At 40.7% G+C, this 25925-nt stretch overlaps 1 protein-coding gene across 5 annotated transcripts in view; it reads right to left on the reverse strand.

Annotated features, from left to right (window-relative positions):
- Positions 1 to 9573: 9573 nt before the first annotated feature.
- Positions 9574 to 25925, reverse strand: part of TNFAIP8 (TNF alpha induced protein 8) — a 45568-nt gene continuing 29216 nt past the window's right edge. For 3 of the 5 annotated variants that reach the window (XM_031601405.2, XM_090131971.1, XM_090131972.1), the window contains exon 2: positions 9574 to 11033. In XM_031601405.2, the coding sequence (XP_031457265.1) occupies positions 10468 to 11033 (566 nt within the window). In that variant the 3' untranslated portion in view covers positions 9574 to 10467. Of the gene's footprint in view, positions 11034 to 12483; positions 14137 to 22298; positions 25253 to 25925 lie in introns of those variants that run through there. The other 2 variants (XM_031601403.2, XM_031601404.2) reach the window with 2 other exon arrangements.

The raw sequence follows: 25925 nt of genomic DNA on the forward strand, positions 1-25925 counted from the left end.
TGCAGTCAGCTGTTTTTTACCACAAAAATATTACTGACTGAGTCACTTTGCAATTGCTCTTCATGAGGAAGTAACAGATTGAGCTCCTATGAGCTTTGGCTCATTCTTGATATTGTCCTTACTGTTGCTGTATTGTGTGATCAGGCTTCACTGGGGAGAGGAGAGGAAAGTCTCCCAGGACAAGATTGCTTCTCGCTGCTGCAGGAGCAGTGCAGTGCACAGACGAGAGCCTTGCACACATGTACTTAATATACTATCTGTTGAACACTATGCACTCTTTCCCAAGTTTTTATCCGGGTGCCAAGGGTCATATTTCTGTACTATCCAGCAAGTTTATGAGACCATTTCTTAGGGAAATGCATAAAAACTAACGGCAGAAATATCCAGCTTAGTCAACTGTAAATACACTTCTGGAAACCCTAATTAAGGCTGAAAATAGTAAGATACTTAGATAGGAACTAACTTAGTCATCCTTACATTATCAGCAGTATTTGCATAATCCTTAACATAGAGGATGTACTGTCCAAAGTGGCATAGTTCTAAGAAGAAGGTTATAAATTAGTCCTTAGAGGCTGGTTTTGGTTTCGTCCATGATCTTAACGAAAACATTTGGGTTCCATTTGCTTCTGTTCACTTTTTGTTAGTGATGGGCTATTCAGGAAGAGGACTCTACTCAGGAATTTCATTGGAAGTTAGTAATTACATGCCCCTAAATAAGGGCTGGCCTTGTGGTACTTCTTACAGCATAATTTCTTCTTCCTGTGGATAACACACCTTGTTAACAACTCAGGATCTTCTATAGCTTTCTTGTTTTGATGTATGTGCTGTAACTAGAATCACAGAATCACAGAATAAACTGGCTTGGAAGGGACCTTATGAACCATCCAGTTGCAACCTCCTTTCCACAGGCAAGGTTCCACCAGGTCAGGTTGCCCAGTGTCCCAGTCTAAACTGGCCTTGAGCACCCTTCAGAGATGGCATATCCCCAACTTCTCTGGGCAATCCACTCCAGTTTCCAGTGCTTCATCACACTCTGAGTAAAGAATCTCCTTCTAATAGCTAATCTAAACCTCCCCTGTTTGAGTTTAAAGCCATACCTCCTTGTCCTATTGCCATCAGATCATGTAAAAAATCAATCTCCCTCTCGATTATAAGATTCCCTCAAGTACTGGAAGGCCACAAATTCTAGAGATCTGTTATCCAGGCTGCACAACCCTAGTTCCCTCAGCCTTTTTTCATAGCAGAGGTGTGCCAGCCCTCCAGTCATCTTCCTGGCTCTCTTCTGGGCCTGCTCCAACAGCTTCACATCTTTCCTGTGCTGGGGGCCCCAGACTTGGACACAGTGCTCCAGATGGGGCCTCACGTAGACAGAGTAGAGGGGGACAATCACCTCTGTCTCCCTGCTGGTCACCCCTCTTCATGCAGCCTAGGATACTGTTGGCCATCTCGGCTACAAGCACACAATGCTGATTCATGCCCACTTCTCAATCTCCAGAACCCTCAAGTCCTCAGGGCGGTTCTCAAGTTCTTCTCCCAGTCTGTATACGTACCTGGGATTTCCCTGACTCAGGTGCACCACTCGGCTTGGTGTTATCTGCAAACTTGCTTGATCCCATTGTCTGTGTCACTGATAAAGATGTTGAAGAGCACCAGTCCCAAGACAGACCCCTGGGGGACACCATTACTCTCTAGCCTTAACTTCACATACAGCCAGCGACCATAGCCCTCTGGCTGTGACCATCCAACCAATTCTTTATCCACAAAATAGACCATCTTTCAAATCCACATAAGTTTAGAGATAAGAATGTGGTGTGGGACCACATCAAAGGCCTTACACAAATTCAGATATATAGCATCAGTTGTCCTTTCTTTGTTCACCAATCCCTGATATTCTGTTATAGAAGGCCATTGGATTGGCCAGGCACAATTTGCCCTGGCAAAGCTGTGTTGGCTGTCACAGAACACCTCCTCATCTTACAAGTGCCTTAGCATATCTTCCCAGGCATAGAGGTGATGCTCATCGGCCTGTACTTACATGGGTTGTCCTTTCTCTCTTACTTGAAAATTGGAGTGATACTTTTTGTTTTTGCAGTCACGAAGGACTTTGCCTGACAGCCATGACTTTTCAAATATCAGAGTGTCTTGGCTCTCAGCCCGTTCCTTCAGGACCCTGGGATGCATTGTCACCTGGCCCCTGTTACAGATTCATACACTTTCAGCATCATGACATGGTCTCTGACTTGCTCTGGTCTACGGTGGGAGGAGTTTTTCTACCCAGTGCTAGCCTAGGTTCAGGGACCTGATGGATGTAGGAAGGACACGAGAAATGTGAGGAGGGACATGAGAGACATGGGATCTTTGTCTCTTTATTTCAGCAAAGATCTGAAACTTCAGAACTGTACATAAAATTGTATTTTCCTTTACAGATTTCTGTGTGTGTGTCTGGAAAGCATAGTAGAAAGTGTACTAAAGTGAAAATGTTTCACTTTTATTTTTTTAAATGACCTCTAAAAAAAAATCAGTATAGAGACAGCCCCTCAAACTGCAAAGGAATTTTTTGGTTCCCTTAACAATGGAAAATAATTTGTTCCGAAAGTTATAGCGCTATCAGAAAATGGAAAGGTTTCAGTGCAAAGCAGTACCACTCATAACCACAGTGAAGTGACGGTAGGTGGAAGATTGGATGGAGTGATGCTGTTAAGCCAAAAATCAATAGCAAACTCAGTATCATTTTAAAACTCAGTTTTAAAATGAGTAAGTCATAGTGGGAGAGTAATAGCAGGATATCCAGTTTCCAAACTCATCTAGACAGTGTTTAAAGTGGTTGAAACTAATACCAAAATAAGTGAGTCAAAAAGGACATTATTTTGTCTCTTAGTAACCAGCATGAACTTCATCATGAATATTTGTCATTAACCCTTTTACTGGCATAGTAGACTTTAAAAATTGCATGAAAATTCTCCAGAAATAAAAAATCCCAGGCATTAGCTCTGTAACACTGAGAATAATTTGTTTTGTTTTCTGTTATGCCTCTTTCCCAGCAACAGGTGGGTTGTTTCATAAAAGGTAAATTTTCACACTGCATACTAACACAAATCTGATGTACATTGTACAACCATTCTTTCAACTAAGAGGTTAAATAGCTGGAAGTTTGTGTTTTTTTACTCTGTTTTTTTTTTTGTTTGTTTGTTTGTTTGTTTGTTTGTTTTAACTCAAGTTTGTATGTTTTGTGGATACTGCAAGCCTTCTAATGTCATTCAAAATGTTTCCTACTGTCTACTGCCACTGACAGTGAGCAGAATAAGACTGTTGACAGACCTGCTTTTATTCTAAACATTTTGCTATTGCTAAAAGATACCCTTCAGCCATAATGCTCATTTTTAAGAACTTAATTTGCTTTCTAAATGTTTTTGTTCATGGTGGTAGGGGACAATCAGATATTTCTTGCCATTACCAGCAGCTGTATATTGATTCCATGCTAAAAATGTGGCAGCTTTCAATAAGCAGTACAAAAGCACGGCAGACAGAGATGGTAACACCCTACATGTGGTAACAGTCACAGAGCTGGAGAAGTCCCAGGTGTTTTTAATATAGATGCTTTCTGCTCTACAAAACCATTGTGCAGTCTCACTGTCGTTCCGATTTTCTCTCTTGCTGCAGCGCAGCACTGGCTGTCAGCTCACAAAGGTCACTGAGATATCTCAGCCTTGAGCTCATCACAAAAGCTCATCTTACAGGCAATGCTGGGATGGCTCACCTCACCCTATTACTCTCTCAGTACAAGTGATCAGATAAAACAATTTGCTTTGATTAGATATACTATTTTATGTGATATAATCTCCCCACTTAGGAATTTTCATAGCTGGCATATATAGTGATTCTGTTAATTCTCTTATCTGTAGAAATACCAAGTATATGATTCCCACTCTAACTTGTCTTCTGTGTTCATATGTCTATGCTAGTTTGTAAGTGGGGTTTTCTTTCACTGAATCCAACATTTTTCACACTCAAAAAGTAGTTTTCATGATGTGATGTTCAGGAGCAGCACACTGTGCAGCTAGCAGGGTTTGTATTCTTGTGAGCTAATTACAAATGGAAATGGAAATGTTTTTATAGCTTTTGTCAACAGCCTGTATTATACGAGGTCTCATGCCCCTATTCTGGTAACAAACACTAATTTTTTGATTTGTTGCCTATACTGCTCAATTAAGTGGAAAATCCACTCTGGGAGCATAGGCAGAGCACTGTGGATGCTCTCCATTTGATTCCATGAGAGACTCAAGGTTTAATGGAGACCGAAGCCCGGAGTCAGTCAGAGTTTGGTGGATTGCTCAGCTTGCATGTAGTAAAACGTTACTATAATAAACTCATTAACAGAAACTTGTTGCATGTGCACAGTCATAGCTTTAAAAATATATGTTGGGGAGATGCCAACAAAAGGTTGCTCCTATAGCACAGCCCTAAATTTCACTCTAAATGTTTCTTCCTTAGAAATCCATTGATCTCCTTAAAGGAAAGAAAAGGGAGACAATAAAAAACATATGGACTAAAATAAGAGATAAAGAGACAAGCAAAGAACCATGTGTAGCATTCTCTGAAAATCTGCTGCGTGTTGGCTCTACAACAAAGTTATGGTTTAAGAGATTCTACAGATTCTGAGATGTGGGGGTGGTCTGGCTGTGAAATCCGTAGCTTCACTGATGTCCAGGGTGTATTTGTCTGATCTGGCTGGTTGGGTGGGTGTCCCCCTCTTCCCTCACTGCTTTATGAATCCCTCCCAAAGCTGTGCACTCGGTCAAAGAGGATGAATTCCCTGATAGAGATGCACATTCATCAGTCAACAGCATACAGTACTTGTGCTCCCCTGATAGAACGTCCAAGCAAGTTCTGTAATTCTTTGAGATAAATCTTTACTGAATAGATGGAAGAGTTGAAAATCCTCTCGAGAAAACTGATTCAGTGAGTTGCTTCCTGAATTAATGGCCAAATTGAGTTTTGGGATAAAAAATTCCAAGAGGTTCCATTATTAGGATAAACCCAAGCAGATACTCTACTGAACAGAAAATCAGTACAAAAGATAAACTGTTTTCAAGCTGTGCCTCCAAAAATTAGTTCTTTCCTCAAGCTGCCTCCAAGCACATTCCAGGGTTCTTGTTTCTGATGCTATTACAGAAGGAGGTGTTTTTTTTTTTTGTTTTTTTTTTTTTTAATGCGTGTGTGTGCGCACACTGCACACTGTCTAATCTCCAGCTGTGGCAGACTTCCATCTGTTTCTCAGAAATACCCAGTCCACCAGCTTCCACCTCAACCACCCCAAAAACGTACATGAAATCTGAACAGCCCTGGCCTAGATCAAATGTATTCTGTAATGAGGATTCCTCCCCAGCCTGAAGAGCAGTTTTAGTTACAATTAAATGAAGTATGGAACAGTTGATTAATTGAGAAGCAGGATGGGTAGGCAGAGTTAAGTTAGTAATTACATAAACTCCTTGTCCTCCAGAAGCCATTACTCCTCCTCAGCCTTTGCTTTGTTAATCAATCAGGAGTGAAGTGGGACAGCCTAATTCCCTAACCAGAGTTCTAAAAGAAGCGGAAACTAATTCTCATCAGTAACAATTTGTAAAAGGCTTTCTTTCCCGTCTCAGCTATGGGGTAAAATGTAGATTGCAATGCCATGGGATACTGGAACTGTAAGATCAAACATATTGTCTTACTCAGCCAGACAAAGACAGATGCTTACTGTAGGCAGACCTTATCACAGTGAAGAAAGCGAGGCAAAGTTAATGAAATCTTGGTGTCTGATCACAGCCCTTTCTCCCATGAAAGTGCTGAGCTTTCCCTGTTTCCCTAACAGTTCCTTTTTTGATGGCACAGCCAACGTACATTTGGGAGTATCCGTACCATTGAAATAGAAGCAAGCAGTTTATGACTGATGCAAATAGCTTTTGAGTTGGGCAGGTTCCCTTTAGTTCCAAGAATGAGATCATTTTACTGTTGTTGAATTATCAAGATCCTTGAGATACAGAATCAGTTTTCTTGAAATGAGCAGCTAATTTCATGCCACTGGCCAAATGGACCAAAGCACTTCCCCTGGCTCAAATCACTGCCTCAGTCTGCTCTACTTCTGCAGTCTCTTTGAAGGTCTAGCAGATGAGATATAGTATAGATACTGACTTTATAAAATAAAAACAACCCTCAAACAAAGCAAGAAGATCAAATTATCTCAAATCCAGACAATGAAGTAAACTGAGAGCATCAGCTAAGCACCTCTGTACTGGGGAATCTGTGTCTCTTCGTATCATAAGAATGCCTAATTTAACAGTGGTGCACTGCAATACCAACAGCCAGGGAACATTCTCCTCAGGACTTGAGCCAAGCTCAGACACAGAAACTGATTCATCAGATGAAGGGAGATTCTACTCACAAAGGCCAAGCAATTTTTCAGCACTATTTCAAAACATGTAAAACAAGTCTGCTGACATTCCCTTGCTGGGGGACAGAGGGACTGGTGTTGTAATATGGGCTGATTTCTGACATAGTAATTCTGTTTTAAAAAACTTCACACAGCTCAAATGTAACAAGATTTTTCATCCACTACTAGCTGTGGCATGGCCAGAAGAATCAAAGATAAACAAACTCTGAAAAACTTGATACAAAATGCTGCAGAAAGGCTGCTGCAAATGAGCTCTAAATTACTGCGCTTAAAGTGAGTGGGGCTGCCAACAGGAACTGGAGGACAAGTGGGTGAAAAGCCAGCAGTCTTCTCTCAGAACAATTTCATATATCAAAACCTTCAGAGTTTCAACTGCCCAAAAATGTCTTTGTAGATCACAAAATGCCCATTTGAAAAAAAAAAAAAAGGAAAAAAAAAAAGACGTACCTTGGAAAAAAGATACATTGTACAGGGCTGCATTCTTTTCCTTTATTTCAGCTCATACTTATGTGCATAATAAAAGCACTTTCTAAATCCAAATATTTAATTCAAATCAAAATGGGAAATACTTTGTCTTGAAGCCAACAGGAAATATGATCTTAAAATCCAGCACTAGCATTCTTAAGCTGGAAAGTGGAACATCTTATGGGTGATGATAACAGTAATTTATATCTAACAGCAGCTGTAGGAAGCTCCAGCTCTGTTCTCCACCTATAGCAGCACGATGTTCCCACAAGGGAAAACAACAAACAGCAAACAGATTGTGGTTGCTTGAGAAAACTGGGCAAGTAATTTACCTCCTCAGCTTTATTCTTCTTAATTGTTAGTCTGCTTCTTTGCTTGGTGCTGCACAACTGTGAGACACCTCGAAGATATGAGCTGCCTCTTTTCAGTTTGCTCCTTAACAGGTATAAATGCCAGAAGGGACGCTTCTCAAGAAACTGGGGTGATAGAAGCAGAAAATTACAGATTGGTAGAAGACGTATTTCATTCCCTGTATTTTACAAACTCACCAGAAATAGCTGGTAATGGTGAAAGCACAAATTATATAAAAAACAGTACTAAATGCTAAATTGAGTGTTAGATTGCTCTTACAGATTTTCAAATTACTTTGAGAAGGAAACCAATATTTAGGCCTGCTTTTTGCATTATGTGTGTAATCAATTCCATCTAATGTTCTCCTTAGATGTATACATAATATAATAGGGACAAAATGAACAAACAGGAAACAGATAATCAGACATGGCTGAAAAGCAGGTATTCCTGCTTCCTAGTAGTCAGGATAACAATATAAAGTGAAGGAAAGCTATGGCAGTAGGTTACTGGGTGATGAATGTTCATCAGTGTGTGACCACTTAAGCCTGCAGTGTGCGACTTACCTCTTTTTCCTAACACTGTCATCTTTGACCATGATGGAGTTACAAATATATGACCATGAAAACAAGCATGTTCCAGTTTCTTGGGGGGTTACACGTATGGGTCCAGCTTACCTTTCAAGTCACATTGCAACTGGAATGGTGATAACTACCTGTGCTGGAAAGCAGCTACATCAAACTGGCATTAAAATGAGACCACTCTTTTCTTGGGACAATGCAATCCATTTCTAGGGGGAGATGTGAGAAAACAATTGGCCATCTCTTCATTTTTTTATTCCACAGGACTTTAAGGGAGGGGCTGAATCTTATTTTAGAAGAGATATGATTTGTCATTCTCCTAAATACAAACACTGAAAGCTTCCGGAGTCCTGCTGATAATTTCTGTACTTTCCAAATGGAGAAAAATCTCCAGAGCTTAAATAAGAAAGTAATTCCTTTATCATGCTTAATTGCGACTTCTGCATCCACACACACACTTTAAAAACATGGTAAAGGGACAATCAAAAGTTCTCATGAATCACTGTTAAGATGACACACATAAAATGGGCACAATAACCATCCCATCTCTTTTTAATCTGTGTGGCTGAAGTAACAATTGTTTGATAATTCTTGGCCAATCACTATTAAAAGTGATGGATCAATTTTACTTTTTTTTTTTTTTTTTTTTTTTACACACAATAATGACATTATTCTGTCTATAATCAAACAGCACTACTGGAACCTTTTCATTTTTAAGCGCAGCCAGACATAGAATGTAGCAAATCTGTGCTAGAGGGTTGATGCAAGGACATCAAGTGTGACTAGGAAAACTGCTATCAATTTATCTGTGAGTTTTGATACTTAAAATCATTGTTTATTTATGCTGCAGGAAAAATAAAAGGACTGCAAAACAGATCAGCATAAGTGCTATGCCATGCTATTTGAAAGCCAGTCTTTGGAAATCCAGTACTATATTTTCCTTATGATGTTGTAGCCCTACAAATGAGTTCTGGTAGGCTAATATGAAATGTGTTTACTACTTCAGTAAAACAGGAGGGACAGACCTTAACTCACACTCATTCAGATGTCAAACAAATAATCTAACTCTTCTCTAATTTTGAGGCACTTGCATCATTTCCATGTTATTCCAGCATTACAGTATATTAATCAACTCTCCCTCTTGTATTCTAATGACTTGTACAGAACGAGTTTGTGTTTTGAACACACATTTCTCTGGCAAATCCCTACTGCCTTTCTGGGGATATTCAGAGCCTAGTGACTGAGTGAATATGATTTAAAGTGAACTCTGCACTCTAAAAATTGACAAGTGATGCGGAAGCAATATGTCAGAAACTGTAATGTTCTGGTTGCCTGCACACTCCAAGTACTTTCTTTGTAATTCAAATTGCAACAGGGTGAAAAAAAAACATGGAAAGTTCAGAGTGCAAATATTCTTTGGTTTACTTATTAAAACAAAAGACACAGCAAACAGCAAAAAACTGGCAATTAAATAAACTGCAAATTCTGCAAATTAAAAAAACTGCAAATATATGCTTCCTAACAAAAGTCTTCAGGTGTTTGAAATGTATTAGCTTCATACTTTTAAGTACATTACAGTGTCTAGAAAGTCACATTTATTTACCCCAAGGGCCAGGCAGGGAGAAGATGAGGGAGGAAGAGGAAGAATGAAAAGTAGGAGAGAAGGTGAGAATAGAAATTGATTCAAGATGTCACTTCTCCAGTAGTTCAAGAGCATCCAACCCCAAAATGATTTGTTTCTAGATACACTGTAACAAAGCAAACTGGCATGGAATTTATTTTTCAGATCATTAAGCTTTCTGAATGTATATAAGCCCAATGCATAAAATAAGCTGAACTGCACCTTTGCTGAAAGAATTATTCCATATTAGCAGGATTCTAACAATCTTAAGGAATTGCAAAAGTAAATCACTGTGTTTTACCTTACAGTTTCACATGCCTGTACTGCAGGTTTTGTCTAGGGCGTACTTTTCCCCCACTCAGGCTACTTCACTGTAGCTTATTGTTCCTGAAACAAAGGAAACAAAGCATCTGCGTACATCTGCAATGATCACCTGATAGCCTTTCAGACATTACTGAGCTGCAGATACACCAACCAGCTCAGATGCTGTGACAGCATCACTGGTGTTATGCAAAACTTAATGTTTTGCAAGAGCAAACTAGGAAGCCGTGATCTGTGCAGATTGCATTAAAGAATATAAATGAATCAGATATAAATGTTACAAATAAGTTGAAGAAATTATAGAGTGTACCACAACACTATGTTACCAACATTACTGGACTCTGATGGTTTATAAATATTTGTGTAAATATCTGGATTGTCTGACAGCAAGCTAGTTTGTTTTCTGTATCTATCTTGCAAGACTTGTAGTCTATTTGGACCTTTCTATTCTATTCTCTTTATCCAGCTGTTCCCACAAACAAAGCATGGTAAAAGAAGGTAATGTGCCATTTTTCTTCCAGATGGACTGCAAATAGCAATAGATAGCTCATAAGAAGTAATCAGTTTAATAAAGATTATTTTGAAATATTTGTCACAATATAAAAAAAATCCCCATTTTCATGCTCCCTTATTCCTTCATAAATCAACAGTGTTCCATCTACAAATAACACACGGGCAGTCAACTTTAGCACAGGTGCTTATATGTTCCCCTCATCTAGCATTCTGTTGACACCATCACAGAGTTTCTGCAAATGAAGTTTATAAGGTCCAAAGGGATTATACAAGGCAGCCAAAAATTCACAATCAGAGAAGTGATCAAACACATTGTTGACACGTCCATGCGATTTTGCAGTTAGGTGACGCTGAATGATCTGATGAAGCAACTCTCTACAGTCATTCAACAGTTTGGACAAAAAATTCCTGTCAAAGGTATAATCCACCTGATGGAAACTGACCACCGTCTTCGCCAGCTGATGAACTTTCTTCTTGAATTTCTCCATCAGTGCAATTTCATCTTGATTAAATTGATTGTTCCTGTAGAGAATTGCCAATTTGAGGACTATTTTAATGAGATTTTTAATGATCTTCTCTGCTTCTTTTTTATTTTGCGTGTATTCCTTTGTCACTCTGTAGAGCTCATCTAAAACATCACTGCTGGTATCATCTATCAAAGTAGTTGCTATTGACTTGGATACCATTTTCCCAAGGATCTTTTTCTGGGCCTGAATGGCCAAGCTTTTTGAATTGAAGACATCCGTGGCCACTGGAGAAGGAAAAAAAACAGATAAATATGCAGTCAATACCTCATCACACACATGCTATTTGAGAAGCATTTCCATGTCTGCCCATTCATCTTACTCCTCAGTAATTACAACAGAAATAATAAAATCTTACTGAATATAGTTGTAGAAAGATCTTTCAGTCCCTAATATTCTATTGTTTTAGGTTTATGCCTTTTTAGATTGTTACAGGATTGAGAAAACTGGAAAGAAAAAAAAAGAACTTGCTCAAAATTATTTTCTATATATGGATTGATGGAATATCTGATTAGGACAATAAACCTATCCTATGTGATTAGATGATCTGTAACCTTTATCTGATTTTCAGTCTCGTATTTGGCAAATTCCTGCCTCTGTTTTGCAGGGGAGCAGCTATGAACTGGACACTAATAGGACTAAGAAACCACGAGTAATGACAATTCCCAGTGCTATTCCATTAGAAACACTGATTCCCTGTGTCTACTACTGTAAATCTTCCTCTATCACATTTCATGTAATCAATGCATTACAGATCCCACATATATGTAATACACGTAATGTAAACAAAAATCCTTGTCAGTATGGAGATTCTCTGAGTGCAGTCTGAGGCTGCTGGTTTTCAGAGCATTAAGTATATGCAATATGTGCACATAAGCTCATCCGTGTCTTATGCTGACTGGGGAAACAGCCACAAAGGATGGGTTAATGGCTTCTTACCACACTTGGTAATACCACCTCATTAAGGAATCCGTCTGTGAACATTTAAGTAGATCCCAGAACACATTTCAATCACCAAAACTATCAAAACTATGCTTATTTGCACCTCCTGCAGCAGCTCAGGGACAGACCACTGTCTTCCTGCAGCCCCATGAGGCCCAGCTTCAGCCATTCACATGTATTTCACATACATAAAGTTTACTTTGTAAACACAGGGTCTGAAAATTCTTTTTTTTTTCCTTCTCTTCTTCTAATGAAAACAAACTCTGCAGATGCCAAACAGAGACTCCCTGAATTCTAAAATAGTTTCTTTTTGATTGTTTGTGCTTGGGCAATCAGGTGGGCTCCAGCCCAGGAAGGGAAAGGAGGCTGTCCTCCAGGACAAGCAGACACAAACCCCTACTTCTTCTCCAACCTTAACTGAAAATATTTGATAACTGCAACTCCTTCATTAAAGGGTGAGCAAAACAGCACTAACCAGCTGCTTCTTCCCTGTGTGATTAGAACACGTTTTCTAATTTAATGGTAGAATGCATAAATTTCACACTTCAGCATCTCAGTCAATCAAAAAAGACCTGCAAGCTGCTTTTGTTCCCTAAGCACATTTTTCCTTACCACCTTTGCCAGAAAGAGTGAGCACACCTTTTGCAGCCAAATACTTCAGTCAAGCTGAGTTTAACCAGAACGCTCACAGGACTCCTGCACACAAACTTCCTCTTAAGAAAATCAATTACTTACTTGTTCTGCAAATGGAACTGCAATTGTCAATGCGGACGGCAGTATCCAAGGATAAACAACTCTTATTTACTCTGCTGAATGTAGCACATGCTTTATCACACCCTTTGCAGCACTGTCAGAAATGATCACGGAGCAGACACGCTTTCCTCCCGCTCTCCATAACAGCCACTCTTCTCAGCCACCCTTCTCCTCTGCCCAAAGCACTTCATTTTACTTTGGCACCTCAGAACGCAAAAATATGTCTCAGTGGTTTCACTTCCTCTAACAGAGAGATGGAAGGAAATTGCAATGCTGAGCAAGCAGCGTGGCACTGCTACCACTAACCAGGAGCTTGATTGGGTGGGTGGGGGCAGCCCAGCACAAGGTGATGGCCATGGCCATGGCCTTGGAACTGTCCAGTAGATCACTGTGTGTGCACTGAGGGTACACCTACGGGATGGGCTTTGCTGCAGTAAGGCAACCTCCCTGGTGGCTGGCGGCTGGGCAGGTAATCTCACTAAATCTAAGCATCTCACGGGCTGCTTTTCTCATGATTTCCCTGAAACTCCTTTGGGAGGCTGCCCTGTGAGGTGGACGTGTCCCCCTGCACAGAATGGCAGACTGAGGAGAGCAAATCTAAGGGGGAAACACAGGACCTTAGGGATTACAGGGACATCAGAGGAGCAAACAACTTTCTAGAGACTGCCTTCTGCAAAGCTGGGAGCTCAGTCATTTCAAAGCTTAATTTTTTGCAAACAACAGTATTTATGCTTAACATCATTTATTTGGTGAATAAAGAAATACTGCATATGCAGCATTCCAAATGCGTTTTCATCCAAATATATCACTTTTGGTTTTTTTTCCCCCTTAAAACCATGCTGTAAATATGAACTTTTAGTGAAAATGGAGAATTCAATCTTAATGAGCTCTCAGGAGCCTGGTGTGAAAGCACTAAGGAGGCTGTCACAGCACAATGGTCATTCTCCCCTGATGTGGAAGGCAGTATTTCTCCTTCCGTACTGTGGAAAATAGCTACTACCAAACACCCTATTTCTCAACTCTGTTTATGCTTAAAAGAAAACGTATTAAAAGAAACAACAACAACAACTAGAATCAGATGACTTCACTGCTTTAAGCCAAGATACAATTATTTTTTTTTCCCATAAGATAACAGGAAACTGTAGATGAAATGGTGCCAGTAGATAGGCTTTGTGTACTCAATCTCATGCATGTTGACAATGAACACTTAGTCACTGAATGTTTGTAAGCTTGCTGTCATAAGGATAGACATTTAAAAAAATAATAAAACCACCCAATAAAAACTTCCAGTGAACCCTGCTAAATACCATGGGCAAGTCAGGATCTGGACTTTTTGACATGGGTTGCATTTCTGATTTATGCACTCAGCGTACTGGTGTATAGAATTTGACTGCAGAGCTGTTATGCAGTCACATGAGACTGCTTTCACTTTAATGGCTGGTGGGGCACATCCTGTTCTAGTACTCTAGTACCAGAAACCACAGGAGAGTTTGGTTGAGGGACACAGGACACTTTCAAGAGAAAAGAGACGTAGCAGAAAAGCAACAGCACTAACCGAGCACTTCAGGCACCATTTGAAAGACTGCACCACAGTTTCTCTCACAGTTTTGAGAAATGTGGCAAGTGATTTCCTGCCTGGCTTCCTGTGTGGACAAGCATGCTTGCCTCTGCATAGGCTGCAAATGAAGCAAGAAGCCCATGCACAGAACAGCAGCAGCATGCCCTGCGGATGGAGCACTGCTTTCCCAGATAAGGAGGTCAAGAGACAAACCAAGCTGGATGCACGGCACTATCTTTTCCGAGTAAGTGTGACCATCAGTTATGGTCCTCCAAAATCCCAGAACTGCTCAGACATCAGGGGACAGAAAAAATAGCAACTTTTCCTCTGTCTTCATGATTTTCCTATTTAATTTAATTCATAAATTCAGAGTACTGAAATGACAAAACAAGAAAAGGTCCCAATTTCCAGTTGCAGAAGCACACACTACAGAAAACAGAAAACAAATTTTCTTGATGTTTTTTTGTTTGTTTGTTTGCGATAAAGAGGTGAGAAGAACTGCCAAAAAAACAAAGTACCTGCAGGTTAAAGTCAGACAGTGCTGCAGGAAGGATGCTATTACCAACAACAATGTATGTGCAGTACTGCAGTCCCACGACAGCAGTCTATGCCAACAAGCTATTCTTGTTATGCCTGTGCTTCCCAGAGCCACCCTGTGCTGCACTCAACACATTCTGAAGCTGATGCAGAAATTCAAAAAGCCTTCTTGGAAGCTTTTTTTTCTTACAGCTTCTGTACGTACTTTAATTCATAGGTCAGACATTGGAACAGGTAGCAGAGAGGAGCTGTGGATGCCCCCTCCCTGGAAGCACTGGAGGCCAGGCTGGATGGGGCTCTGAGAAACCTGGTCTAGAGGGAGGTGTCCCTGCCTATAGCAGGGGGTTGGAACTAAATGATCTTAAAAGTCCCTTCCAACCCAAACCATTTTGTGATTCTATGAATAGTGTCACTTTAATAAGAAAAAAGTCATATTAATCTCTGATGACTGCTACAGACGCATATTTTAAACCTTACTGGATATTAAACAGAGAACAAGAACTCAGCAGTCACAGAGAGTAGAGTCCTTTCACTCCTTTGCCACCATGTGCCATCCCTGCTGGGATGTACCAACAGGTGCTGAGGAATTAGATTTCAGTTTTTGGCCTTTTTAGGGCTACAGTGAATTCCTCCATATCTACACTGAATAGCAATAGTGCATAAATCTTTCCATGTGAAATAAAGCACATTCGAGGTCATTCCTTCAGAACAAGCAAATGGTGCACAGATGAACAAGAGATATCCAGCTGCTTTTCAAACCACGACAACAATGAGAACGTCTCATTAGCAAAATAAAACCTTAGCTGTAGCCACAGGACATAGAGCTGAATGCAAAAGGAAAATCACAATGACAGGCAGACCAAGGGAACTCTAAATGCATGAAAAGACTTAGAATTTTACCCAGGAGAAGAGAAAAAAAGAGGAAGTTAAAGATACATGTAACAGAAAACACAATGAACTGATACCTGCCCTCAAGGTAGAGAGAAGACAACAATCTGGCCCAAGAGGAACAGGGAAAATAATTGCTAAGAACAAGCAGCAATTTCACAGTCAAAATGCAAACAGCGAGTATTTTGAATACTGTGTAAAGAAACCCACAGCAGAAGACAGTTCAAATGAGAGAAAGGTCTGGGAGACTTTCACTGACTGTGCAAATAATAACGTTTTTCCCGTATTTCTAGTTCCAGTCCTCTGCTGTTGTCGGCGTCAGTCTGTGCTCCGCTGTCTGCATCCTGTAGACAGGATGGTATTCTACTGGCACCTCTTCTTCAGAGCAAGGATGAAGGAAGATCAGGTTAGCAGCCTATGCTTTGGTTGTGTTACTCTCCCATATTCCACTTGAGAGCACCCAAGCTCTTGAGTAAAAGCAAAACCAGCCTTCCTAGATACCCTGGAGTTTGTTTTTTTTTTTCATTAACATCATTAAAATGCACCTTGTAAAATATAAAGTGAAATCAAATTTTGATCTTTAATGGTGGAAAACTGTTCTGTAAAATTAAATCTTCTGTTTAAGTAACACATGTTCATAACACTTTTTTATGTCAGGCAGTGGTATAATTTGCCCACAGAACCCTGACTGGTACGCAGCAAAGCAATAGCAATCCTGTTTTTAGATGTTGTAAATACCAACTAAATACTGATTATGAGGGCTCCAAAAGTAATGCCTCCTATTTTACTATGATGTCAGAGGCAGATGGTGAAGGTTAAGCAGAAATAATGTCTTAGACTTTACATCTTAAACTACAAATAACTTTTAACAAAAAAAAAAAAACAAAAAACAAAAAACGAGTTTGAGCAACTGTGAACAGAGACAGTGTATAATTTCTAAAGAGGTAAGAATTAAAACTTTGGCTCTGGTTTACAGCCAATCTTCTCCAAGCTCACAACCTTTCTTAAGTGCTGTGAACTAGGAATTTAAAAATCTGGCGTGCAAAACATCTTGAATGTGTGTTTAAACTAATCTTCTGTAACAAATGGTATTAGAATCCATTGGGAGAGATATAAATTATGTAGGTTGCTTTAAAAATAATGCTTCCTATTGATTTCCATCGAAGCAATAACAGATACGAAGAGCACAACGACACTGTTTGACAGAACAAAGTCTCGCCTACAAAGCACTATTTTTCAACATAGTCACCAGCATTAGCTATGCATTTTCACCAGTGATGAGCAAGAGCCCACATGTCATGCTGATAACAGTCTGCACCAGTGGAGGTGACACAGTCACCATGACCACGGCTGAAACGCACCATCAGCTGCCCCACTGTGCTCACATCCACTGCTTGGTCTCCATTAAGCTTTGATGAATGTCAGAGAGCACCTTTTTTTTCCAAATAAAGGAATAAGGCACACCCCTTTGCTTCATCCACATGTCAATGCCAGACACCATTCTGTCAGACTGCCCTTTGCTGCCATCTGTCACACGGCAACAGCATGGAACAGGAAGGTTCAACCCCTCCTGCCATCCCACTAACATCCACCTGTGAAATCATGGGCAAACATTGTAAAAAGGAGGCATTACTTTCAGAGCAGCCCTCATATATTGCAGTGTCAAACCAAAATACAGACTTCTCCTATTGGTGTGCAAATAAGACTGATTGTTCTTTACTAAACTGTTAGAAACACCGATCCTGAGTTCAGCATCAAGTAAGGAAAAAGGTTTCCCAGAAACTTTCTACATTGTGCATCTGATTCTCTCTGCACTATACCTGCAGAATACAATTTGTAAAGACTCTTAGTTCTCCAAACAAAACTTGCCACAGCATGCAGGGCTCTCCGCATTTCACTGTTGGCCAGTCAAGCACTAGAAACCAGCACCCAAACACAACTATGACAGGGAATCATAGAATCATAGAATGGCCTGGAGTGAAAAGGACCACAGTGATCATCTTGTTTCAATCCCCCTGCTATGTGCAGGGTCAACCACTAGAATCAACTAAAGAAACTGAACCAAACCAAACTTCAAACTCCAAGACAGGGAATGTTACAAAGAAAAAAAAAAACTGATAACAAAGTCACCAATGTAGAACACAAAACAGGTTTTCCAGTTTCTCCCTTCCTCACCTAGAACAAGATTGTGCCCAAGAGAGAGCAAGTTGAAGGTTTGTGCTGACGCCGTGGTTACAAGGAATCAGTCTGCTGGCAGACACAGGTGCATCATTCATCACACGATTTTTTCTATTCAGAAATCATTACAGAGGTGTGTCTACAGAATACAAACTGTACATATGCTTTTAAAAGTAAACAACTCACACAACAAAGAACGGGGCAGAATGAGAGGAAAACTGAAAAGCAGCAACTTTTGTACCTCACGCAGTAAAAATAATTGTTACTAGCAGTATATATAAAACTGTAAGGTTGGAGAGATTTATTAATGCCAGAACTTTCTGTATAAGCACTCAAATTTCTCACAAAGTCACACACAGCAACTGTTGCTGCTAACCAGCTATACATCTACTGCATACCACTGGAATTATAAGAATCCAGTCAAGGAACAAATGTGAAAAATTTATTGTTAAAGATGAACATAGATTTCAAATGCATCACAAGGCACATCAGGTCATTTTTAACCTTCTACTTATTTTATTGAATGTAATGCATCGGAAAATATAAGTTCTGTTGAAAAAGCAGCATAAAAGTCAGTAGTTTTTTCATGCCTCTCTATGAAAGACTGTCTCTTACCACAGATTAAAAAACGACTGGAAAAAAAATCACTTCAGAACGTTGAGATAATACTTGAAATATAGATTTCATCTGTTTTAATTATCAGCCAAATGTGTTTATAGCTACTCTAAATGAGGGGGAAAAAGCAATACTCTTCTCAGAAAGCAGCTTTTAACAACCCTAATGAACACTAAAACCAAACTCATCACATTTGACAGAAGGCTTGACCAAATGGTAATTGTTACTAATGAAAGCAATGATGGATGAATTCAGTCTGAAGATAGGAATGGCTTTATTGGTGTCTGGGTTCTTCCTTACAATATCATTGGCTCATGGATTACAAAATATTTCTTAGAAGCTGTTTATTCAGCCAGCTCCTGAACTTGGAAATGACACTGTCAAAGTACCACAGCTTTTCTGAATGCAGGTGAACTCCTGGAAATTGAAAAAAAGAAAAAGAAAAAAAAAAGAATTTTAAAACAGAATGCCATCCTTCTGTAGTGGAGCATTGTGTCCAGTTTTCTCCTGCCTACCTTCTTTGCTAGAGGAACTGACACGCTGAAGCGTATCCAAGGAGGCACAATCAGGGAACTGTGTTGGGCTTGATCAGACTGAAGAAGCTAACAGGACAGCTGACTAGTATATCCATCTTGTTACTGAGGGGTTATAGATGTGCAGCCAGATTCCTCTTGGAGATGCACAGAAGAAGAGCACGGGACAACAGATGCATTGCAGCAGAAGAAATTCTCACTTGATGTCAGGAATAAATTCTTCACAGAAGGAGCAGCCAATATTGGAGCTAAAGAAGCTGTGGGAGCAACACTCTTGAAGATGCCAATAACCTGACTGCCCGCAAATAGCCTATGCAGCTTCAGCTAACTTCAAATTTGGATCTAGCTTCAAAGCTGTCTCTGCTTTGGGTAGGAGATTGTGCCACATGACCTCCAAAAGCTCCCCAAAGCCTTTCTTTTCTTCTCCCTGCTGATGCTCTCTCTTCACCTTATTCACAATTAAACACTTAAGGCCTGCAGTTCACTATGGATTAAAAGATTTGATTGCGTAAGCGTAATTATCCTAATTATCTTTCTCAAAGCAACCTAGCATTCAGCCCAGCAACTGTAGCTAAATGACTGACCTGTTCAGAGTTTCAGTGGTTCTCTAAAGTAGCCTTTCATCCACAGCTAGTGCTCGTGCCCCAGCCTCTATTCACATTACCACCTCGCTCACCTACTGGCCTGCACTGCACAGGGAATGGTATGTGGGATATGAAGACACACCAAGTGCTCTGCAGGAGACAGCTGCTCAATATGGACTCCATATGTCATACACAGCAGAAAAATACCTGTTAGAAGAGGCAAAGGGACTCACAGAATCATAGAATCACCAAGGTTGGAAAAGACCTCTAAAATAATCCAACCATCCACCTACCACTAAGTTGCCATCTAATCTGTCTACAGATAGGTTATCTCAAAGATTACCCTGCCTGAGTCAGGAAAACAAAGCCAGCCGTTCTTTCTATGTGCTCTGACTGGGAGTGGTAAGTGCCTACATGAAGATGTAGCTGCAGAAGCTATATTACAAGTCACAGAAGTTTACCTGTGTCCTCAAGTCACTTTTAACAAGCTTCCTGTACCCTGCTTCATTAAATGTACCACCTCCAAACTACACTAGAAACCTTGCGTTAAAATTATTTTGACTTGAGAGGGTACCTGACATATCTCCTCCAAATTTCCCACCATTTCTCCTTCTCTCAGGTGCTAACATCCTGCTTCTAACTGCACCCATCTGCACCTCTTGCAGTGTTCTCCTGGGAAGTTTGTGGTACCACATTACAGCATCCAGATGACAATTATTCCTTCTTCTTTTTCATAAACTTCATTTTTTTTCCTATTCCTATCTCCCATGTCAAGAGTAAATATTCTACCTTTATGCTGTCCTATTGAGTATAAGTTGTAGTAATGTACAGAAATGATGATACAAAATTCCAAACTGTTAATAAGTGTTGCTTTCATTTACAGAACTGTGCACATGATATTTATCTGCAGCAAGGCATTTATGTATGCAACAAAAAATCTTCAAATGACTGATGCACATCTCTGATACATCTGCCAGTGGTTCCTCCTGCCTTTGCTTGCAAACATTAAAATAACATTTTCCCTGAACTTTTCTTCGCCTTTTACTCTCTAGTGCGCAGCACTTTCACTGCTAGCTCTGGTCTTGAAATTTACAGAATCTGGCAAAACACATATTTTACAATCACCTGAACACAGCTTGCATCCCTTGCTATAGTCACAGAACTTTACCTACTAATCCCCTGGTGGGGCCTCATAATTCATGGGCAAATCAGGACTTCTCTTTAAAGAGACCTTCAGTTTTGCACTCACAGGAACAGTCAACCACCCAATGTGACAAACAGTTTAAAAAAAAAAAAAAAGAAAAGCACACAGCTCTGCTCTTAACGAAGTAGAGACAATTGAAGGATTTTGAAAGTCTATTTCATGCTGCATGCACTAACCAACTGCATAGGCTCTGGACTGCATTTTTCGGTGCTGTGATCAGTGTTATCTTTCATATCATGTTCAATCTCATGAGGCAAAGCAGTATAAGAACTTTATCACTACAAATTCACCTGTTAATTCCAGTTTTATCCATGTGCCCGAAACCCTCTTTTCTCACACTTCTTAATTATTCCTTCAGAGATGGGAATGAGTTACCAGGAATGCATTTACTGACTGACTGAAAACCTTCTCCCCAGTATCTTCACCTCATCTTCTCATAACACTTATTAATGTATTTATGTTCAACTGCAGCCTATTAAAATCACAGTGCAGAAAACCCGAAGTATTTCTCCAGCTGAAAATTGCTAACCAAGAAGTTATTCCTCCTCTCCCATCTCAGCCACCTGCTCCAAATCCTTTCTTTCCAGCACGGAGATCCTATCATATCAATCTGTATCAGACCAAACAAAATAATATGCACAGAAAGACATAAATCTTTTCAGCACATTTTCAGACTCTGAGTCATCTAGGAAGGTAAACGCTTTTTTTAAAAAGGAAAATTTACATTTCAAGTATAGCCAAGTTTGTAAAATTGTCTGAAGATTCCTGTAAGTAAAGCAGAGGGCTGGTCCTGCTGTGGCACACTTGCTGATCTCCTGAAATACCAAGGGGAACATTCACACAGACATTCTTTCTTACACATTCCCTTGTCAAGCAGCTTCAACAGAGGAATACTTTTTTGCTGCTCTGAAATGTTGCCTTTGAGCTCACCCATTCATTCAATGAGAAAACTGGAGAATTAAATAAGAAAACTGGACATGTTTGTAATACTCTATTATTAACTGGGTTCTACTGTATTATTACCACTAAGTTTGACCCAGCCCAAACCAACAGCAAGAAAACACACTTTTGTACAAGCAAGCAGACAGAGGTTCCTAATAATGTTTATCTTGAAGCAGGGGAAGTTGTAAGAATGTGAGGGGAATGCCAGCTGAAATTCTCAAGTTCTCGTTTCCACCAAATGCAAAGTGCTTGGATTACCTGCTGCCTGCTAAGCCACACTGGATCCCTATCAGCCCGAGCCTCTCCAAGGACTACTCACAGTCACCAAACACTGTGGCTAGGGCTGTGCCCTAGGAAACACACACCCTGCTCTGCTCCCCTCCGGAACCAGCAGCCTCTGTGGGCAGGAGCTTGGAGGAAACCCCCTCCTCCCACCCAACACCACACACAGCTCTTGGCCCTGCACTGCTCACAGCCTGGCAGGGAAGCGAGAACCATCTATTCCCAAAACAACGACCTTTCGCTTCCCCCCCACACCACTTCTTCTTTTGTCAAAAGATACAGCACTTCCAAAGCCAACAAAACCTTCCTCTTTCGATACTCTTTGGCCCAGAAGCAGCGCTGCACACACCAGGCCATTGCCAGGGGCAGGCAGACATCCCTGGCTCCCTGTATGCTGTTATTTTGTTCAGGCAGGACTGCTGCTCACTTCTTCCTGTCCGCTGTGCACCCAGAAGCTGGTGGGGCCGCTTCCCTACCTTCTCGAGACTCGTCCGCCTCCAGGCTCATGGTGAAATGGGCACCAATAGCTGAGGTGTGCCCTGTGGAGCTGCAAACCAACTGCTTAAAAAATGGAGGAAAAAAAAAATAAAGTGTGTGTGGGGGGGGGGGGTGGGGGGGGAGAGGAGGAAAGGAAGAAAGGGAAAAAAAAAAAAAAAAAGAGGGTTGGGATTTTAAGAGGAAAAGTCTGCGAATTCAGCAAATCAGGGCTCAGCTATTCAGGAGATTCCGCCCCTTTTGGAACAAGCACACCAGCCGCCGTCTGGAAAAGCAGCAGCACCTCAACAGAAACTCTCACTTCCCTTGCCAGCAGTTGCTGGTTATGCATTTCACTCTCCCTGGTTTCTAGAAAGGGTGGAGTTTTACTTGTTACAGCTCGCCAGCGGGCTATGAGAAAGTAAGCACAGGGGGCCAAAAAATCCTTTGGCAAGGAACAGCCTGTGATTGCAGCAACTGGCTGACAAACAGGGCCCTGCTAACTACAGCAGTTACATCTAACTTAAATCAACTGCTTCCAAAGCCTGAACTGTGCAGCTATTATCTTGAATGTGGCCTTTAGTATCCTCACAGAATCATAGAATGGCTTGGGTCAGAAAGGACCTCAAACTCCAACCCCCCTGCCACAGGCAGAGCCACCAACCTCCACATTTAATACTACATCAGGCTGCCCAGGGCCCCATCCAATCTGGCGCTGAGCACCTCCAGGGATGGATGGGGCATCCACAACCTCTCTGGGCAGCCTGTTCCAGCACCTCACCACTCCCTCTGTAAAGAACTTCCCCCTGACATCCAACCTAAATCTTCTCTCCTTCCTTCTATCCTTAATGACACCAGCTAACATGGAGTGACTACATGAATGCTCACAGGGTGAGGAGCAGCAGCAGTCTTGTTCAGGCAGCCTAAGCTGAAGCTCGACGTTTTTTGCTTTCCATCTGTGCCCAGTGTGGCACAGTGCAATGCACCTCTGCTGCCTGGAAAAATCACCTGGTGCCTGTGTGATACCTGTAATACCTACATGCCTGTATGCATCATTTGTAATAGCACACAATACTGTTGTACAACCCAGCAAGAGAAAGGGTCCCCTGCAACAACTCCACCTCATCACACAACAAGACAGAACACGCACTTGTAACAGAAAAGCAGTGGGAACAATGAGCAAGCTGAATTTCCAAATGGCACTGTCTGCGGTGAAATCACAATCAGGAGGAACTGTATTTTCCTACTTATTCATTGAATTTATTTTTAGTTTGGTGAATGGGACAAAAGCAGAGTGGAAAGGCTACAGCTGAGATGACAGCAGAGGTGAGCTTCTCTGCAGAGCCTAGTTAAGATGTACTTCAAGATGAAACCAGAAGGCTCTGAGCTGCACAAAATAGAGGTGCATTCAAAATAATTAAGGAAAAAAAAATTGAATTGCAACATTCATCTGTATTCATAAAAGGTGATCTAAGCAGGAAGGATGGTCTCGCAAATAACAGCACAGCATTGGGAAGGTTAGTCTCAATTCTTCACCCACAGCACACTTGCTATGCAGACTAGGGTAAATAAAACTTCAGCAGGTGAGCACTTCTCGTGCTATTTTGAGTGATTTTATTCACGATAAGGACTGCCTTTTGCCATGTACTTCCCCCACGGCTAGCAGCTAGCTGTCTTCCACAGGTCTCATAGCCCTAGGGTGGCAGTTGCACCTTTCAAAGCACAGAGAATGAAAACAAATATGAAAGCCCTACATGACACCACAGAAAGAAAGTTACTACACTATCTAAAGAAGCCACATTTTCAATCAAAAACAGAAAAAATTAAATTAGTCCTCCACATCTTGCTGCTTCCTGACCACAGCTTTGGGGTAATTACTGGACAGTAGACTGAAACCACTCAAAAAACCCCTAGTGGAATAGAGGAGGAATAGGAAGAAGCATCATGCTAGTCAAGATGGACTGCAACAGCCTGTGGGGTCCTTAGATTAAATCTAAGGGAGTGCTGGCAGAGAGAGAGAGTAACCAGAAGATCACCTGGTACCATGAGCCTTCCAGGAACAGATTTACATAAAAGATGTCCTTCATTATTTTAGATGATGGACAGACATGGAGAGTTAATGAGACCTGCGGCTAAAGGTCAACAACTTCAGCATATTTACGCTTCTGAAATCTCAGAAAAGTCAGAGCTGTTGGGACAGATGAGAAAACACTGATGTTTAACTTTAGTTTCTTCCCTACACGATCAAGATCACATCTGCTCACTCAGCTCCGTGATTTTCTGATCTTGTGTTGAACAGTGACTTCTAATGGCAGTAGACCATAAGGATGTTATCACCTTTAGAGTCTGCACTCTGTGAATGAACTGCAGTAAACTTCATTAGAGCACCTGTAGAAGTAACAAAACAATATAGATTATTAAAAAGCTAAGCAGAGCCCACGCACGAAGTCCTTGCCCAGGTAAGGGATGACACTCTTCTTTCCTGCAGCTGCCACAGAACCTAGGCTGACTTCTAGTCCTCTGGTGAGTACATAGCCTGGAAGCTTGAGAAACTGTTTACTTATAAACGATGCATGTGATACAGAGTGAGCAGTGCAAAACAACAGGTCTAAAAATAGGATCTGGCAACATAACTAAATTTCATAGGACATATTGACTTTGGGGGAAAAAAAGAGTTACTTCCTAAAATGAAGGGTTTAAAACTTACAAACCAGGTATTTGGATAGGCACTACTTCTGAAAGGATGGTAGAGTTCCCTGTGGAAAACTGAATCTTTTTTTGCATGGCACACATAGAAAATAGGTTTTAGTTCTAAATTTCAGTGGTTAGGAGTCCGGAAGCCACAAAGTTCGCGAAAGATAGAGGGATAGACTGAAGTGCAGTCCTGTATACACTCTTTGCTAAAACAAACAACTTTATTTGTAAATTACGTGCAAAACGTCCCCATTTCTTATAGTGCTAATGTAGAAATACTGCACGATGAACAGTTACTGATCAGCAATTGGCATATTTAGAAATATTAACAAAGTTCTGCTAAAAGGCAGCTGTGGCAGCACAAAGCCAGGCCAGCTTAAGCAGGAAAATATTATTGCATATTTTAAAAGTATTTAAAGTAAATTTAAAAATAATAGTAGACCAAAACCAGCACTGAAATTACTGACAAGATACTGAAGCTCAGTGCTGAAATGTGAAAAGGGACTGCAATGTGTAGCTTCAAAAAAAAAAGAGGAAGCAGCAACACTGAATTAAAAGCGTCAGGAAGAAGCTTACAAGAAGCAGCAGCTACTATGGAAGCAAGAATAAATCTCCTACTGCAAAAGAAAACATAGCACAGTTCTCAAGAAGGAAGTGGTATGGCAACATTCCACACCTTACACCCTCATGGATTTATTTATTTTCTTTAAATCTCTCTCTCTTTGATTAATGTAATTCCCATTCTCTGGTGATAACTGCTGTTCTTCCAGAACACCACATTAAAGAGCTTGCAAGTCTCTATAACATAAAAATAAGGTCCGTGCCCCACATTAACTCCCTGCTACAGCCAATAGCCTGTAAACTGTCTACAGTTTCTCTTTATGAGCAACTGCATGTCTTTTTGCTGGCTATTACTGCACAGTTATTTGAAGCCA

Source organism: Phasianus colchicus, chromosome Z (assembly GCF_987193195.1).
Source record: "Phasianus colchicus chromosome Z, bPhaCol1.hap1.1, whole genome shotgun sequence".
In the NCBI taxonomy this organism is placed as follows: Eukaryota; Metazoa; Chordata; class Aves; order Galliformes; family Phasianidae; genus Phasianus; species Phasianus colchicus.